Below are 17,076 nucleotides of genomic sequence, written 5' to 3' on the forward strand. Positions count from 1 at the left end.
CCGCATCGTCTGGCAAGCTGCGTAAACACGCTGGAGCTACCGCCAGTCCGCACGGCTCATGTCAAATCTATTCTCGATGCTGCGACAGTCCAAGTCCGCACGCACCTTTTTACTGATACATTGGGTTGTGTGACTCTCACAGTTCCCCTTAGGAACGCCCGCCGCTTTCCTTAAGCGATCACGTTCGGTAGGATCCTCGTCGCTTTCGCCGCCGGAGCTACACATGTAGCTAATGCTGTCGCGCTCATTCCACTGTAGATTCTTCTCTGGGTGTCACATCTTCATCCCCGTGTTCTACCCGACGTACGACACGTACGGGGGCTCATGGAGCGTAGCCCGTGGACGTTCGACGCGATCCTAGCCGTCGCAGCCAAGATCGGGAGCGGGACTGACCTGCTTATCCCCACATTCTACAAGTGCCTCGAGGAGGCACAGGGCATTGCGTGCTCGTCCCTCTTCGGACCCGTCGTGCGCAAGAAAGCCGTCCAGGGATGCTCCTGCTCGCGGCGCAGAGCACGAACGGATAGTTGCCCAGCGGGCACGCGATACGCATAGCGCTCGACCTCGGCCTGCACCGTGCGCTCGAGAAGCTTGCAGTTGACAGCGGAAAGAAGTGCTTTGAGGAGGAGGAGCGCAACCTCGGTTAGTCTTCGACTGCTTTTCCACCGGGCACTCGCTCATTGTCGCCTTGCGCATACAGTGGTGTCCGCGCGGATCTGGATGTGCCTGTACTGGTTCGACCACCAGATGAGCCTGGGGACCGGACGGCTGATCGTACTGCGTGACGAGAGCTCGATCCGCCACTGCCGTGTGCTGCTCTCACACCCAATGGTGTCGCCCACAGACGTCCGCCTCGTCTCCCAGGTTAAGCTCAGAACACAGAAGAGTGCGTTTCGTCGTTGGTGTGTGTGAAATGATCGATGCTGACGCTCGGCCATAGCGCAAATCTACGAGACGTTGTCGCCGCTCGAAGGCCAGGTGAACCGCAACACGCTCTCCTTCATCCGACGTGCGCATAGTGCGCTCGAAAAGTGGTGGGCCGATTGCGATGAGCTGCACCGTAAGTCCCGTCTTGCATCTACGGTATATACCGTGCTCACGCCCCGCTATGGGTCAAAGCATGGATGATGAGGCGCTTCCACGCAAGATCCTCGCGGGCGAGCTGCACCACGCGAAGCTATGGCTCGTGTGCGTTGCGCTCCGTGGCGTCTTGTGGGACAAGATGCCGTTCGAGCAGCGCGAGCTTGCGTTCCAGGCCAAGGACGCCGCGTCCAGCTGCCTCTCGAACCTGCTCGACTCGCACACCTACAGGTACGCGCCCCGCGCCCCTGCCCCGCCCTCCGCCGCACTGACCTGGCCCCCCGCGCCCCTCTCGCCTCGCCCGCAGCGGACGAAAAACGCTACGCGGTACACGACTCGCTCGTCATGGCCGCGTTCTCCGGCCTCTTCCTGTTCAAAATGGCGAACCTCTTCCCCGCCGAGCTGGACCTCGGCGCAATAACCGTGCACGTAGAGCAGCTTGCTCAACTGCTTTCCGACGTTGTCTCCCCTAGGCAGACGATGTGTGATCTTGTCGAGGAGGGGAGGACGATCACACTAACTTTCCGACGTCGTGCTCACAAAGTGAAAGCAGCGAGGTGTAAGGGCGATGGACAGTGGTTTTGGCGGTCGCGGCAAGCCAACCGTTCCGACGATGTCTCTGCCATAGTTGGGCGCTGTAGGTACGTTGACAGCATCGCAGCGGTCTGCACGATTATCAGACCCATTGCGCGAGCGTGGTGTTATGTCGCGTCGCGCTATGCGCTAGGATCTGGACGGGCGGAGATTTAAAAATGATCAGCAAACATCGGCAATTCCCGATCTTTCGACCTGGCAATAGACTACAGACAACGCTTGCTACTAGGTCAAGCATGCCATCTTCCTCGTCATCGTCGCAGCGGCATCTTCTCAAGACGAGATCGGGAACCGCACTGAAGCTTACACGAACTGGCTCTACAGCCGAGCCTGATACAACTCAGCCTGATCCAGCGCCCCCGACAATGCCGAAACAGCATTCGCCGCAGGAGGGCAAGCGTCTGCGCCAAATGACGAATTCGAAGCGTACGATGGATGGCCCGAATGACTATGCACAAAGGGTGACAAGGGCGAAGGAAGGAAGGAAGGAGATGGGGAAGAACACTTTCAAAACGCTTAGGAAAGTTTCCGTGTCAAGTGTATGTCACCAGTGCCGACGGAGGACACCGCGCGAGAAGATGCAGTGCACAGCTCTCAAGGACTCAGGCGAGCAGTGTGGGCTTCGATATTGTGCCCCCTGCATTGCGCTTAGGTGTGCTCTTACACCTGTTCCAACCAATCCTGCGCAACGACTAATGGCCTACCTGTAGGTATCCCGAAATTACATTTGACCAACGCACGGGAGAGTTTCGTTGTCCACGTTGCCAGAATATCTGCAACTGCAGCGTGTGCTGCGCGGCCCGCGGCGAGACCTACATCTCTGCCCGCGTTGGCAAGCCTCCCACTGCAAAATCCTCCGAGGACCGCTCACTCCCTGTGGAGGCGACAAACTCGATGGTAACCACACCGCACCCAGTCCAGCCAAAGTCGAGGCTTGTGCCTGGCGAGTATTTCGGCGTCATCTACAACGTTACGGGCGAACGTGTTGGAGCCGGCTTCGTTGGGGCTGACGGTCAGGGAATCGTGTTAGGGGCTCCGGAAGGCCGTCCAAAGGTAGTGGCATATGCTGGAAAGCCTCGTGGGCGCTCTGCTCGTTCAGCGCCGCACGGGATTGACGAGCCTGACTGTAACACTCTTGACGGTGTACCTCCTGGTACATCGGCTGGCGATGATGGTGTCTCTAGCCTCCCGCTACTCAGTGTGGCCCCTCGTAGGACTCGGGCGTATGTCGGGAAACGCCCCGCGTTGGACTGCTAGTGTCGTGATGGAGTTGGGTGCATGGTTGAGTAGCAGGAGGGCCAAGGATAGGGACAGGGAGAGCAAGGGACATTGATAGTGATTCACTGGTGGCCTGGCTACGTTTTTGATGGAGTGCACCTGTGTAAACCACGTCTTTATCTACGGTATGAACCTGTCCCGTTCACTGCGTACAACGGCTTTCCAGCAAACCTCCATAGGTACATAGTGATATGGCGCATGCGTTTGTAGCCGGCGTGGCGACCTGCTCCAGCTCGCATACGCGCGATACAGGCCATCACGCTCCAGACGAGCCCCTGCGAAGACGTCTAGATGCAAGCTATCGACCGTCCTAGACCGTGACCATATTACCCAAATTCGACCGGAAGATTGATGTATAGCATTTACATTATACTACTACACGCTTGGCCTGGACTGCGGGGCCAAACGCTGCCGCGCATCAAACCGCTCGAACACCAAATCAAGACCCCGCCACCGGGTGTGGAGCGCGCTGGAGTTATTGAGCCACGATATGGCAGTTAGCTCGGCCGCTCACGCGCGAAATGTATCGATAATGAACAAGCTACATACCTGTGGAATCTGAACACGGCGAGGAGTATTGGCATTGGACGGAGCCCGACGCCTATGCGGGCTTATACCCCTTGAAGCGGAGATGTTACGCGCACATGAGCTTGAAACCAGTCAACGAGTGCGACCCTGTATAGCGGCGCCGCGCCGTATACTTCCCAGTTTGGCTCGACACCTGGGCGGCGACAGCGGGCGGCCTAGACAAAGGACTGAAGGACGAATCTGACGAGGACCAGGATGTGAGCGCACAGGTGGTGATCGACGAGCACCTTAGAAAACGGACCGAGCACTCGTCTCTCCTCCTGACGTGGCGCTTTAAGATCCGCTGTTCGACGCCGTAGACCCACTACAACAAGCTTCGCATGATCTACCACCCCTTCCCGGGCCATTTGTGCCAGAACCATGGGCATTTGAGGATAGCGAGTTCAATCCCGGTCCTGGAAGCTGACTCGGCATGTGATCGGACGCCTTCGAGTCTTCTCGGATTCCTGCGACGTCCACGCAACCCATGAATCAGTGGCAGCTGCTTGGCGGCGCACAATCAGCATCATCGTACCAGTTCCTGTCAGGTGAATACAACACGCCATCGGCATTTCCTTTTACTGTCAACAACGGCAACTCCAGTGAGTAGATCCAGCCTAGTGTCGCTAGGAGGCGGCGCTCACTCACGAACATTTATAGTGAATACCGGCTGTAGCATCAGCGACCATGCCGCGCTCTCTTCGGAGCTTCAGGCGCAGCGCAAGATGTACGCGGAGTTGAAGCGTGACCTGGGCGGGCTTCGTCGCCGACTCGAGGTGCCGTAAAATAAGAGGAAGTCAACAGACGATGGTTCAGATATAGAGCTTGACGCACCCATCATAGTAAGAGGACTGCCATGTCAGCTTGCAGTTTGAGGTCCATAGCTATTGACACGAACCTATAGGATCTCTTGCACGAGAAGATGCGCCAAGTCATAGTATGCAAAGGACTAGCTCGAGTCACCGATGATCCGAAGGCGTCGCCGTGGTGGGATCTTCCTGATCGCTCGCCCCGGGTGCAACTTCCCCCGCAGGCTCCAGACGGAGTATCTGATCTAGTCTTACCTGACTGGAAAGCCAGTGTCGTCGCCCCTGCAATTGCACGAGCACTGGATACCACAGTCGGTCTGATCATGCAGTCTGGTCATAAAAGTGAGCTGAATTGCAAACACAACTTCCGAGTATGATGGACTTACCGGGAGATAGATCTGGTCGGCCTGGACGGCGAGCGTCTGCGCAGGCGTCTGAAATCTGCTGGGCGGACGTCTCTCCGGTATTTGAAGACTCAGCGACGTCTGCGGCGGGATGAAGATACGACGAATAGGCTTGAGGCCAATAAGCAGGCCGATCGGCGAAGCAGCCGCAAGAGATACGTACGTACAACGATGATGCAGGTGTGCCCGCGCGTTTTGATCGTCGCACTTGCATCATGTAAAGCAGATGATTTGCGGAGGGGTGCTATACTACTGCGAAGATACCTGGGCTACGCCGCAACAACTGGGCTCGAGGACCTGATTTACACGGACTGGGTTAGCTCCGACTGCAAAGGACGTACATATGGTAGAGCTCGCGGGCTTCGGCCTCAGAAACGAGTCCCTTGGAGAGCAACTCGTTGAGATGCAGCACTCGTATATGACGCACTGTGCCTATGGATGACATACTCTTCCGACGACGTAGGGGAAGGCATTGCGCGAGGTTGGGTCGGCGCGCTTGCGCTTCTTCACCCTGTTGAAAACGTTAAAAGCATTAATGGCGCGATCTCATGCTACGTACCAGGGAGGCTGAGTAGACGGGACGACAGCAGCCTTTGCAGCAGCCTTTGCGAGATCCTGCAGAGCCTCGATAGGTGCAGTGAGCGTTGAGGGGGAAAGTGTGTCTTCCGACTCGTCATCCGAAGATGGCGCGGTGCTAGGCATGATTCCATATGTCGCGTACGTGTGCGGCTATATATCCAAAGACCAGATAAGTCTGGTAGCATGGCAGTAGGCAAAGACGGATGGACCGGTAGCGCAAAACCCGGCAGGGGCGGGAACGCACGCGGACGAGGCGGTCCGTCGCCCGGCGAGTTCCCGTACATCTCGACGTTGTTGCGCTGCGGCGACATGAGCCCGGACATAAGGGGCTCTCGCGCGACGGACCGCCCGGCGGGGGGTAAGCAGGACCACCCTGGACGAGCGCCTGGTTTTCAATGGCCGACAGGATGCGGTCGAGGGAGGATTGCATGCCGATCATCTGGCTCTGCATGACCTGCTCCCCGAGGTCAGCAGCTTGTGGGCGGCGGAGACGCGGGGGTACATACGAGGTACTGTCCCTCGAGGTGGGAGAGGCGTCTTTGGGGGAGGGGAGATGGTGGTTTGAGCATGAGGGGCGCAAGGTGCGGTGCCGCACTGCTTGGCGCGACACGAGTGGATGGGAGCACTGACTCGACGCTTGCGGAGGACAGAGCCTATCCTTTTTGCTTCTCGGATTTCTCGAAGACGCATTGTGCCCCGCTCACTTGGCATCGGCGACAAGGGTACTAGCAAGCGTAAAGTGAGTTTTCCGGGTCAGGCGGAGACACGGGCCAGACGGAGACGAGGCGGGTGGGGCGATGGGTGGACAAGTGGACATCGCATCCGAGCGGGTGGTAGGAATGTGTAGAACACGGAGCAGTGGGTGTGTATGTACGATGTACTACCTGAAGGTGGAGGTGTTATAGTATCGATCGGGATGGGAAAGCACGCGACGACTCACCTCGCGCTCGCTCTGCCCTTGCGACAGTGGGTGCATGTGCGCGCATCGCGCTTGGTGATGTGGACGGACGCGCCGCCGTCGGGAGTGGGTGGCATGGCGAGCGCGAGCGCGGACACGGACGCGGACTCGCTCGGAGAGCCCATCTCGGACCGGGCTAGGCCGTTAGAGGCGGTGGGGCCATTGGAAGGCCCGGCGGCTCAGCTGGCGGTACGACGACGCTTGCCGTGGGGTTACTCGTAGTCGTTGGACGTGGTGGGCGAGAGGGATATCATGGGCGGGGACGGGGACGGAGACGGAGACGGGGATGGCAGCGAGGAGGGACAGGGAGGGACGCGGGCACACGAGCTTGGGTTAACTTGGTGCACGGGCAGTGCACGGCGGAGAGCGGGCGCCCGGAGGGCCGGCTGACCCGCCTGCCTGCCGTCTTTTCTCCCACTCACTCGGGGGCAAGCGCCGTGGGGTTGGGCGATCGAGAGAGACGCTGGCCTGTTTCCGCCCTTCCCTCCGTGCCGCCTCTCACTGTCTCAGCAAGTGCTTGCTACATTCGTGCGATCCGTCCAGAACGAGCACAAAAGTCGCGCAATCGTCCTGAGCACCCTATCCTCGACGCACCCCAGGCCGTCCTTTGTGATTGGCACGGCCCGGCCGCAAATGTCCCGCTCGCAAACCAGAAGACATGGTTGGTGTGGTGTTGCTTTCGTGTCAGGTATGTTGCCAGCCCGTCCCGGTTCGAACTGCGTTCACCACGTCCGAGTAGCCTCCTCCGTGTAGACCCGCTCTCTTACGTTGCAATCTTCGACTCACGCTCTTCGCTCGGAATGCAAAAAAACACCCGCGCAGACGCTTCTCTCCCTCCGTCCTTCGCCACACCTCTCGCGCACGTCCGGCACGTGTGGGTATTGTACCATATCGACGACCACCCCCTTCTCTCGCTTTTGGTGAGTTCCTAGCCTGGTCCGCCGCGAACTACACTCACAACATCCCGACAACTCACCGCATGCACACTCGCAAGATACCCACTATCCCACCCGCATCGCCCGATGCCCCGCTGCCAGAGCACTTCTGGCACGACGGTGGGGTCCAGGAGACATCACCGCTACACGCGCCAAGACGCCAGCCTCTGAACACTCGGCCCTAGGCTGTATGCACCAGGGCGCACGCGCATGCGGCGCGAAGGCGCGATCCGGGCACAAAAAATCTCTCTGGTTCGCCCGGATTTCATGGGCATCCGCCCGAAGTCCGGTTGTCCCGCGCCTGCTGTGCGCCCGTCCCGCCGCGCACGGCCACTCCGCTTGTGGCTCACGCTCGTGGGCGTCCTCGGTGCCGTGCCCGGCGCTTGTGGGGGCGTACGCAGACTTTGCGGCCGGCCGCGTTGAGCCGTTTTGGGCGGGTTTCGTGGGCCAGACCAACAAAGTCCGCGCTGCGTCACACCCCGACGCGGAACACCCCGGCTCAAGGCTCCGTGCGTGTACACGGCAACCAGACGTGCGAGACAGACACGACGTGTTCGGCACGCCGCTATCGTCGCCGTCGGTGGACGCCCATCATGGCCGACACCCCGAGCCCATGCCCATTCCGGGGGAGCCGGGGATGTGGGGCCCACGACGGGCGCCCCGTCCTGGGCACGATGGGGGACGCCGCCGTGCGCGCAGTGGGCGCGGATCTGCTGCGTCCAGGCCGTCGCGCGTCGCGACCGCTGTGTGCGGTGTGTATGTATGTTAATTTACACACCTCCCTGCCTCCATCCTCTCCCCGATGCCCGCAGCATTCCCGGAGTCGGGTACGCGGTCCCTGTACGAGCTGGGATGAAGAGTTGGGTTAGCCGTCCCGCTCCCGCACTCACCATCGTTGCCTGCACACTCGTCTCGCCGGGCCGACAGCCGTTGAGCGGGGTCCTGGCTCTGGTGTGCGTGCTCCGGGGGCCGACGGGGATGGCTGGAAATCCAAGGTAAGCTCGCGGCCGGCTCGTAGACGAAAGCCCAACTCACCGCAGTCGTACTAGGGGCCTCCTCTCCCTTGGGACGAGAAGCGCGTACGTACTGTACCGTAGTGTCCCGCCCGAACTTCATCGACATGTACATACGCTTTACAATACGACAGCCCGTACCGCGTCCACCTCGAACCCGCCACCCCTCTCGTTAAAGAGTGCCCGCGCGCCCTCCTGCGTCGTCTCCGCGACCGGCACGCTGCGAAAGAAGGACCAAAGTAAGCAAACGCGCCGCGCGCGCACGTGGTTTAGTTGACCCCCCCCCCGCACTGCCTCGCCCTCCGCAGGCTTGCCCCAGTGTCGGACGAGTGTCGAGTTGGTGGGCTTCTGGCAGAGTGAGTCAGATCGGATACCCGCCGATCGAGACATCGGACTCACCGCTCAATACAGGGCTGCAACCGCCGTACACGTCTGTAGCTACACACGATGTCGGAGGGGAGGGGGCGTCGGGCTGTCACCCCGCTCTCTGTGTCTGCGTGCAGGTGGGACGCCAGCCAAGGGACGCCAGGTGTGCGGTGTCCTTTCCCGAAACACCCGCCGACGTACCGTGCTTCGCGCTACGCCGCGCGACCGTCGGTGCATTGCGAGATACCTGTGAGACGGTCAATACATCGCTCGACCCGGACGCGAACACGCCAAGCTGCGCCGCGAAGACGTACACGGCCTAGAAGCGCACCTCGAGCGCAACGGGATGTGCCCTATTCCGTGTCCCCGCGGCAGCCGTGAGCAGCGCTAGCTAGCGAGTCAGTGCAGGTACGAACTACGAGGGGACCACGTACCGGACCCCCGCGGACGGTACCGGTGAGCGGATGCTGACGCTGTGAGGTCGATGCATTCATCAAGGCTATGTCTGCGCTCCCTGTGTCTCTCGGTACCTAGCCAGCTATTCGCAGTGTTATTCCGCCAACATCCTGCCCCTCCATCCCCTTGCATGACGGTCGGATGTAGCCCTGCGGTGGCGCTTCCTGCACAACGGGGTTTACTCTTATCTATCTCGGCGGGTTAGTTATGGCGACGCTACGAAATTTGTTGATCCTAATCACCCGCTGCCGATCCATTTTATATAGCCTCCTATTCGAGCGACGCAGGGGGCTTATTCTGAAATTCAGCTCTTGTCAGCGGCGGCGGCGGCGTGAGTTGAACGAAGGCCAGATACTATTTTGAGGTAACCGATCATTGCAGCTCTATAGCCCTCATTTGTCTTCGTTATGGATGGGTTCCCTCATGCGTGTAAACCTCCCGGACGTTTTCGTGACATCGTCCGCATTCACGCCGTGCACATCAGTTCTCCAGTCTGCAGGCTAGATCACCTTAAACGTCCTAGCAAGAGTATGAGTACGTGGAGGGGATAGGATACACCAGAAGGCTGATACTGTCGCGGGTGTCTACAAAGAACCCCCGTTTGCCTCTACCGTGAACACGCCTGCATCGCATCCCAATCTGGCCGCCAGGAATGCCTCCCAGTAGGAGCCGTGTCATCACGCCAGCGTTCGTCGGGTTCTTGCGTACAATAAGGGTGGTAGTGATGCACTTGTGCCTCACGCAAATGTCGGGTAGGAGCTCCATGATTGGCATAAGCAACCACTTGACGCTGTGGTTCTGGTGAGGCATAGCCGGTAGGTATGGGGTATGCGGGAGTATGCCTTTGTGACGACGGGCGGTGACGATGTGGATAGCGAGGGAATTGGCCAAAGCTGTCGAATGCCTGAACGGGCGGAAGATACTGGCCATGCTGGCATGTTCGAGGACCGCCGCAGGGCTCGCTCGGGAGGCCGTGGGATCTCCGGGCTGTCCTTGGTCCGCAGTGGTCTGCAACGTCGCCGTAACCGTAGGGGCGCGCTGTAAAGACTTCTGCATCTGTGGAGGGGTATGGATCTACTGTACCCTGAGATATGGCCACTATTTAATAAATCTTTGAGATGATGTACGTGTGTGAATAATCGCACCTGGTAATCGGGCTGGCGAGACATGTGCTCTGTATACATACTAGAGCGTTGCAAAGTCATCCGTTGGAAGTGCTTTGTATCATCCCCGTACTGGGTGCCACCACTTTCAAGTTGGTCGATGTCAGGCGCTGAAAGTAACGGACCGTAAGCAAAACGCCTACCTATGCCGCATGGTCGTCCACGGACGTGCGTGGTTGTCGCGGTACGGGACCTGCTCCTGCTCGATATCGCTGCTGAAGGCTGGTTAACGAAGTCCTCCATCGATCTCCGTAGGTTACATACTTCGCGCTTCCGTCCGTAACCATACGCGGGTAAGCAACATCAGGTTGGCCCCATGGCTTCGGAAGAATTGATCGATCGTGAGTGGGGCCGCGAATTTCCCTGAGGAGAGCTGAGTTATATTTTGTGAGATAGGATCGACCAACGCACTCGTACTGGTGCGAAAAGGACGGTAGTAACGGTGGCCCTGGATGGCGGCGAGAGCGCGGCGTCGGGGGCTCGTTCATGACGACGTCCATGAAACTGACACGTTTGGGACGATCATTACCAAAGGCCGTGGTTTCAGAAGGTGCGTCGCGGCTGTGTGTCAGGTTAGCGACAGCCTGCCTGATAAAGTGTTGGCGTACTTGGCTGACCCTGCAAGTTCAGTTGATGCTGGGCCGACGCATCCGATTGGAGATGGCGCCCTCGCATGCACTCGCAGCCGATGTAAATCTGCATGAGAACTTGGGGAGCGGCTCGGTTGCCTCGTTCCCCGAACTGTGTAGTCACCTAGCTCATCCTCAGATTCCCTTGCAGGTGATCTTGCACTATGATCGGGGGACGCGTCACTTGTAAACAGTTAGTAAACAAGAAACGAGCGCGCACGACGTCGACATACCGGATTTGCAGGGGAGAATCTGCGCCGCCTGGAAGCTCATGTTGGACCGCGTTGCAACTTAGGACATCCTCCGGATGCGTGGCTTTTACAGCTACGTCTCCAGATATCCGAGTCTCGGTATGCCTCGACCCGGCGTCTCCGGCGCGCAACGGGTCTTCTGTGCTCGCCGGCGTTGCGCGCTTTGCCGAGTCCGCGGTAAGTTCCAGTGCACCCCTTGGCAGAGATTAGTGCTCAGATAGTTAACGTGCATGATACGGACTTACCTGAGATGCAACAAAGGTACCGTGCCCAGCTGCGGAGTCCGAGGCTCGATGGGCGCAGGGCAGGGGTCAGTATCGGGCTTGCCAGTGATGCTGCTTCGTAGTTAGTGATCAGGCCAATTTAAGCCACACTGCCGTACCTCATTGCAAGCGGAGCGACATCCAGTGCGTTATCGAGACCATCCTGCTGTATCTCGTCGCAAACGAACACAGGGCTATCCACGGCCGCGCTCTTGACTCGTGTACGCTTGCTCGATTGTTGCAGTTCACTAGCCCCGGCCTTTCTCTTGTTTGGGCGAGGGCTCTTGGGTTCGGACGCCTGGGATGTCTGTAATGCTCCGCGACGTTCCTCGACATCGCTTGCGACGTCGGCGGGCAATGTAGGAGATACCCCTCGCAGAGCAAACGGCTTGACCTCTACATGGTGTGGTTCAGCGCATACATTAGAGGGCATGTTTCCGGCTGCGTACCTCCATCTACTGAATCTTCGAGTTTCACCCGCCGGGGGGCTGCACGCGGTTTACGAGTGACTGTACATTCATGAAAGAGTTTGCTAGACATTGGGATGTTTCCGGACGCGTCTGGGACCCTCGTGACGATCGGTCGCTTTCCCAAGCAGAGATCTAGACATCAAGGCGACATTAGAGGTTGTCGCGCGAGTTTCCGAGCCAAAGAACCTACCAGGTATACAACTAGTATCCAATTTCTTGAAGACGATAGTATGTGTTTCCTTGGAGAGCGCTTCGAGTAGAACCACTTGATCAGACGAAGAGATGTAGTTGCCTGAAGGTCCTTCGCAAGATCCCAGCCAAAGCGCACGCTCTGGCCAGTTCTCGCACACTATACCTTGCCGGGCCAACAGGTCTCGCCATCTCTTCCACGCCCCGTGACTAGGAAAGACACCTCCGGCGGACTCTACAATATATTCCGGAGTTAGGTATATTGCAAAGACAAGATGTGGAACGCCCTACCAAAGCGACGCTGTAGTTGCTGACGTATCTCTTGCAGCCGATTCTTAGTTGAGCCCTTTGCCTGCCCCATGTGCGGCTGCGGGCAAGAACCTTCAAGCGACGTGTCTTCAGTACGATCATGAGAGTCCGCCGGTCGCGCGCCTGCTGCACCGTGAGGGTCTGCTATGTGTGCGATTAGATGACAGGGATTATCAACAAATCATGATTCAGCTGTTGCGAGAGACATGAATACCTGGTCCGGACATCGGAATGACTGTGCATGAAGCGTCGTTCTTATCGTGCACTTGTATCCGGTACTGGCGACTGCAAAGGAGGCTCGTTAGGAATAACAGATATATATAATGACGTAACTCTCACTATATGTGGTCCTGAAAAGCCTCCTTGACCTCGTCTTTCGAGGCCGTGAACTTGGCCGAGAAGAACTAGAGCGATGACATGAGCCTTATGAAGAAGTAATGGAATTGAGAGCGTGGAACCTGATCGGCGGGGCAGGTGCTGATTACCTCCGCCAGAGCGCTGTCGTTATGTTGAAGGTTTCCAGCAAGTATAACGATTGCTTCGAACCCATCGAGGTTTGCATGCCGCTTGACCTACAATTTATTTTATCAGCGATGTAGAACACGAAGTTTCCCACTGCCCACATACCATGCTTTCAAGCGCTGCAACGTACTTTTTGAACTTTTTGGTGCGCACATGCAACGTCGTCTCCCCCCCAATGCTTTGGAGAGCGTCGAAAGTCTGCAACACCTTTTTCCACTGGTTACCAAATGCTTGCTGGAAGCCTGCATAACACTGGAGACGCAGTTCGGGCCAGGAATCTTGATCAATAAGCTCTAGTCATTGCAAAAGGTAAATGCGAGAATCTAGCCGAAGCGTAGTGCTCGACGCCAACCTGCCAAACGTACCTGCACCATGGATATAGCCAGGGCGCACCCTGGATATCTCTGCCTGCATAGCCGTTTTCAGATATGCGTTGTAGATGTTCCAGTAATTATGCGCCTTCGTCGACCGCGGCACATCCGCCCAACGCATCCACAGGGACAAGACTTCCGCGTTAGGCATGTTTGCATCCTTAGCTAGCCTCCCAACGATAGCGGATATCTCTTCGAATCCAGCAGCCAGAACGGCGCTCTTCCCATTGGCATGGGTTTGGTCGAAAATGGGAGCGGTATCGTCGCCCGAGTCAGGCGGGAGAACGGTATCGGCGCTGGAGACGGGTGGAGGGACAACGTGGGTTTGGTCGAGAATCGGAGCGGTATCGTCGCCCGAGTCAGGCGGGAGAACGGTATCGGCGCTGGAGACGGGTGGAGGAACAACGTGGGTTTGGTCGAGAATCGGAGCGGTATCGTCGCCCGAGTCAGGCGGGAGGACGGCATCGTCGCTCGAGACGGGTGGAGGGACAGTGTTGTCGACTAGTAGTGTGGAGGACACAATGCCAGTTGGCACCCCAGTCATCTCAACACCGCGTATAAGGGAGTGAGGTAGGGGGGGGAGACAAATCCTCGACGTCTGTCGCATCCCGGGGAAGAGGAGTTCCGAACCGGAGTAGGCTGAAAAGGGCGCGCTGCTGTCGAGCGTTGCACTCACCTCCGGTGCAACCATAACCGCTTGCCCAGGCTCGTCCGTGGAATCCTCAGCGAACAGCCCGGGCGGCCATAGGTATTGCCCTGGGTACTCCCATTCAGAATCAAATTCGATGTCGACGCCGGATGTTTCAGGCTGCGCTAAGGGGTCGCATCCAGGGGGAGGCTGAAGCGGCGCAGCAACATTGTGTAGGGATTCGGCCGTACCAGGCTGAGGAACTGGTATAGCAGCGTCGAGGATATGCTCCTCTTTGTCGCCTGAAGGAGCGAGTTCCTCTCCCTCGATATCGACCTCCGCCTGTAAGCCAGTGAATTCGCGTAAAGTTCCCAGTAAAAGTAGAAATAATATACGGTTCGTCTAGCTCGCGAGATTGTAGCCTCTTCCAAAAAACGCAACCCTTGGCCGCGTTGAGAGGTTTTGATCCGCCTGCGTAGCGAGCGAGCTGGGCTATCAACTTGAGGTTTGGTAGCGCGTGTGCGTGTCATCGAGCGTGGGGGGGTACTAGGAGGGGTGATGTGGGTGATGTGGGTTCGACCGGGGCGACATGCGAAGATAATAAATGCCTCATAGTTGGGGGGGGGGAGTGAGAGGATGTCGCGGTCGTGGTCAAAAATAATCAGTACTGTCTGCGTGCCTCCGATTAACGCGCTGCCCCGCCTCGGAAGCGATTGGGAAATTGCTAAAAACGGCAATCCCGGTGCATTACAGCCACAATGGCATTATTGGAGTTGGGACGCCCACAAATACGGCACTTTCCGGCGAGACGCAATTTAATGCTCCAGGGGGGTGATTTCGGGGTCCTAGCGAAAGACGGTCTTTTGAGGACTGTCTTTTTTGTATGTAGAAACGAGCTTGTCGGCCTTCGATCGCTGTTCACGCGACGTGGATGGCGGCGAACTAGTAGGTATCAAGACTATTTAGTATTTTGATTGTAGCGTTGCTACATTCCGCAATCAGACATCCAGGTTCTCGCAGTCGTTGATGGTTTGGCCAGCGTGCGCGTAGGAACAAGTCGATTTTGACATGGGAGTAGGAGGAGGAAAAGCACAGCGCGCTACACGGGCGCTTGTCTCTCCTCAGCGTTGGACTCGTGCATACAGCCGCGCCCACGTCTTTCTGAGTTCGCTTGCTGTCGAGGTCGCCTCCGAGTCGTCATTCTTGTCGATGACGTCACGCGTCGCGCGCGCGAGACCTGCGATTGGCCCGCCACAGACGCCGGCGTCTCTCTCTTGCCACTCACGATGTCGACGCGATCCGCCGTGCTCTCCGTCTTCCACCGCTCTCGACGCCCTCGCTGCTGCGTGAAACTCACCCCGTAGCGATTCGATACAGGTCGACTTCTACGTGTATGTACTGCTCTCGACTCGCTCGCGCGCGATGTCGTCCATTCTCCTCCCGAACACCGCTGGTGAGTCCAGATCGACAGTACACAGAAATTGTCGCTTACCACGCATTTCTAGCGCAGATACTGCGCAAACGGTCGACTCCCTGGCCGTTTCACGCCGCGCAGAGCATGCGTACGCTGCAAGATGTTTCGTTTTTCGTCAATAAGCAGCTTCATCTCAGCGCGCGCCTACTTACCGGACTAACCCAGCATACTCCCACACGACAAAGCCATCAAATACGGTCAGTTGGGCTCCTTTCGCGGCGGAAATAGAGTACTTTCTGCACTCTACTCGCCGTTCAGTTCATGCGTGCATTCCAACGCATCCCGCGCATCTCTCGACTTTGAAGAGGTCGTTGTGTCGCATCGACACGTTTCGCGCGATCCGTAGCTCGCGTCATCCGGCGTTTCCCTCGTTTTCCTCGTACTCGCGGAATCTGTGTGCCTGTCGAACGCGTACAACGGTGAGCAGAAGCTAAATCAAGGAGAGCAACGGCTTACCTGACGACTTCCGCACGCAGCGGATCTATCGGGCATAGTCAGCGACACTCGGGCGGTCGAGCACTCACAGTGTTCGGTTCTCGTCCGCGTCTCCCCGCGCATGTGAGTCGTGCAGAAGCGGGATAAGCGGCGGCCAAATGGCATGCAGACAACATTGGCATATCCTGGGCGACGACGGGCACGCCGCAGGAGGGGGTGAGTATGCGAGAGGTGAGTATGCGAGTGCAAGAGACGAGGGGAAGTGTCAGGGGAGGTGCTGAACGAGACGAGCCCATGCTGCGTGCTTATAACTGTTTTTCAGGGTGCAAACAATCGTGCACGGACCAGATCAAACCCCAACGCGAGCCCGGACCCTCGCCAGGTGCGTACGCCGTATGCGAGACACGATAGACGGAGCAGGTGCGCCGCTGTCCGTGAACCCTCAAACACGTCCGAGTGACCGCGCCTCCGCTTCGCGCGAGCGGGAGATCACGATCCGACACGGATCCTGCGCCGCGCCCGCCATCTTCGCCGTCCTCGACTCGCCGTCTGCCCGCTCTCGTGTCTCGTAAGACATATCCGTCCGCGGCACGATGGCGGGCACCGTGCCGCACCACTTGCTGACAGGTACTCCGCAACGGTGGCCGGATTCGCGGGCGTGTAGAGCAGGGGACGAGGACGAGGCCCGGGAAGATCTCAAGCCGCCGTTACGGGAGATTCGGACGAGCCGAATGAGCGTGGCGAGGCGAAACAAACGGAGCGAGGGTGGATGCGACGGGCGCCGAGTACGAGTGCACCAGCGTCCAATATCGCTTCGCCCTCGCTCCGCGATATGCCAAATCTGGGGCGGGCTCGATGCACGCGCGCGGACCCACTGTGTCTCCGGCAGTCACTGTGGGTCCGGTGTCACAGCTGCGGTCGGCAAAGACGCGGAGAGACCCTGAACACGATACGGCCGCGGCGTACTCTTCTGGGAGCAGTCTGGGAGCGTACGTGCGTCGGCAACGTCGTGTGTGTGCTGCGGTATCTGGCGGAAGCAGGAAGACAGCGACACTCCTGAGCGAGGGCTGAGCCAACGGGCAGAACCCTATCAGGGCTGGATGCCTAGCGCATGCGCACGGTCGTGCCCCCGTCTCGACGTCTCCACCGATCGTCAGGGTGTCGGTACGTACAGGGTCCTTTCGCGTCCCTGAGCATCTGGGCACGATGCGCACGCGGAGATGGCGCTACGAGTGCGCCGCGCGCGCCATGTACGGGAGCTTCTGGGCGCGCAGATGCAGAGTACACATGCGGGGATGGCGGCGCGAGTGCGCCGTGTATGGGAGCTTCTACA

At 58.4% G+C, this 17,076-nt stretch overlaps 4 protein-coding genes across 4 annotated transcripts; 2 read left to right on the plus strand and 2 right to left on the minus strand.

Annotated features, from left to right (window-relative positions):
- Positions 1-324: 324 nt before the first annotated feature.
- TRAVEDRAFT_48141 (uncharacterized protein) lies at positions 325-1,501 on the plus strand (the record flags this gene model as incomplete). The annotated part of the gene is made up of 5 exons (XM_008040286.1): positions 325-468; positions 528-642; positions 701-886; positions 941-1,034; positions 1,120-1,501. 5 exons carry the CDS (start codon positions 325-327, stop codon positions 1,499-1,501), a joined length of 921 nt encoding a protein of 306 aa, XP_008038477.1.
- Positions 1,502-4,006: 2,505 nt separating this feature from the next.
- On the plus strand, positions 4,007-4,304 carry TRAVEDRAFT_48142 (uncharacterized protein; the record flags this gene model as incomplete). Its single annotated transcript, XM_008040287.1, has 2 exons — positions 4,007-4,121; positions 4,180-4,304. 2 exons carry the CDS (start codon positions 4,007-4,009, stop codon positions 4,302-4,304), a joined length of 240 nt encoding a protein of 79 aa, XP_008038478.1.
- Positions 4,305-4,649: 345 nt separating this feature from the next.
- On the minus strand, positions 4,650-6,394 carry TRAVEDRAFT_48143 (uncharacterized protein; the record flags this gene model as incomplete). Its single annotated transcript, XM_008040288.1, has 9 exons — positions 4,650-4,658; positions 4,715-4,750; positions 5,180-5,243; positions 5,292-5,461; positions 5,594-5,610; positions 5,657-5,765; positions 5,818-5,947; positions 6,016-6,036; positions 6,252-6,394. The coding sequence occupies 9 exons, from the start codon at positions 6,392-6,394 to the stop codon at positions 4,650-4,652; spliced, it is 699 nt and encodes a 232-aa protein (XP_008038479.1).
- Positions 6,395-8,578: 2,184 nt separating this feature from the next.
- Positions 8,579-14,447, minus strand: TRAVEDRAFT_20817 (uncharacterized protein; the record flags this gene model as incomplete). The annotated part of the gene is made up of 22 exons (XM_008039957.1): positions 8,579-8,655; positions 8,785-8,830; positions 8,915-8,974; positions 9,018-9,113; positions 9,748-10,095; positions 10,185-10,312; positions 10,371-10,424; positions 10,467-10,522; positions 10,614-10,763; positions 11,065-11,277; positions 11,328-11,417; positions 11,465-11,741; positions 11,795-11,854; positions 12,006-12,239; positions 12,320-12,454; positions 12,528-12,598; positions 12,653-12,717; positions 12,799-12,885; positions 12,941-13,128; positions 13,201-13,750; positions 13,883-14,176; positions 14,415-14,447. The coding sequence occupies 22 exons, from the start codon at positions 14,445-14,447 to the stop codon at positions 8,579-8,581; spliced, it is 3,312 nt and encodes a 1,103-aa protein (XP_008038148.1).
- Positions 14,448-17,076: the final 2,629 nt, after the last annotated feature.

This window comes from Trametes versicolor, assembly GCF_000271585.1.
Source record: "Trametes versicolor FP-101664 SS1 unplaced genomic scaffold TRAVEscaffold_6, whole genome shotgun sequence".
Taxonomy (NCBI): domain Eukaryota; kingdom Fungi; phylum Basidiomycota; class Agaricomycetes; order Polyporales; family Polyporaceae; genus Trametes; species Trametes versicolor.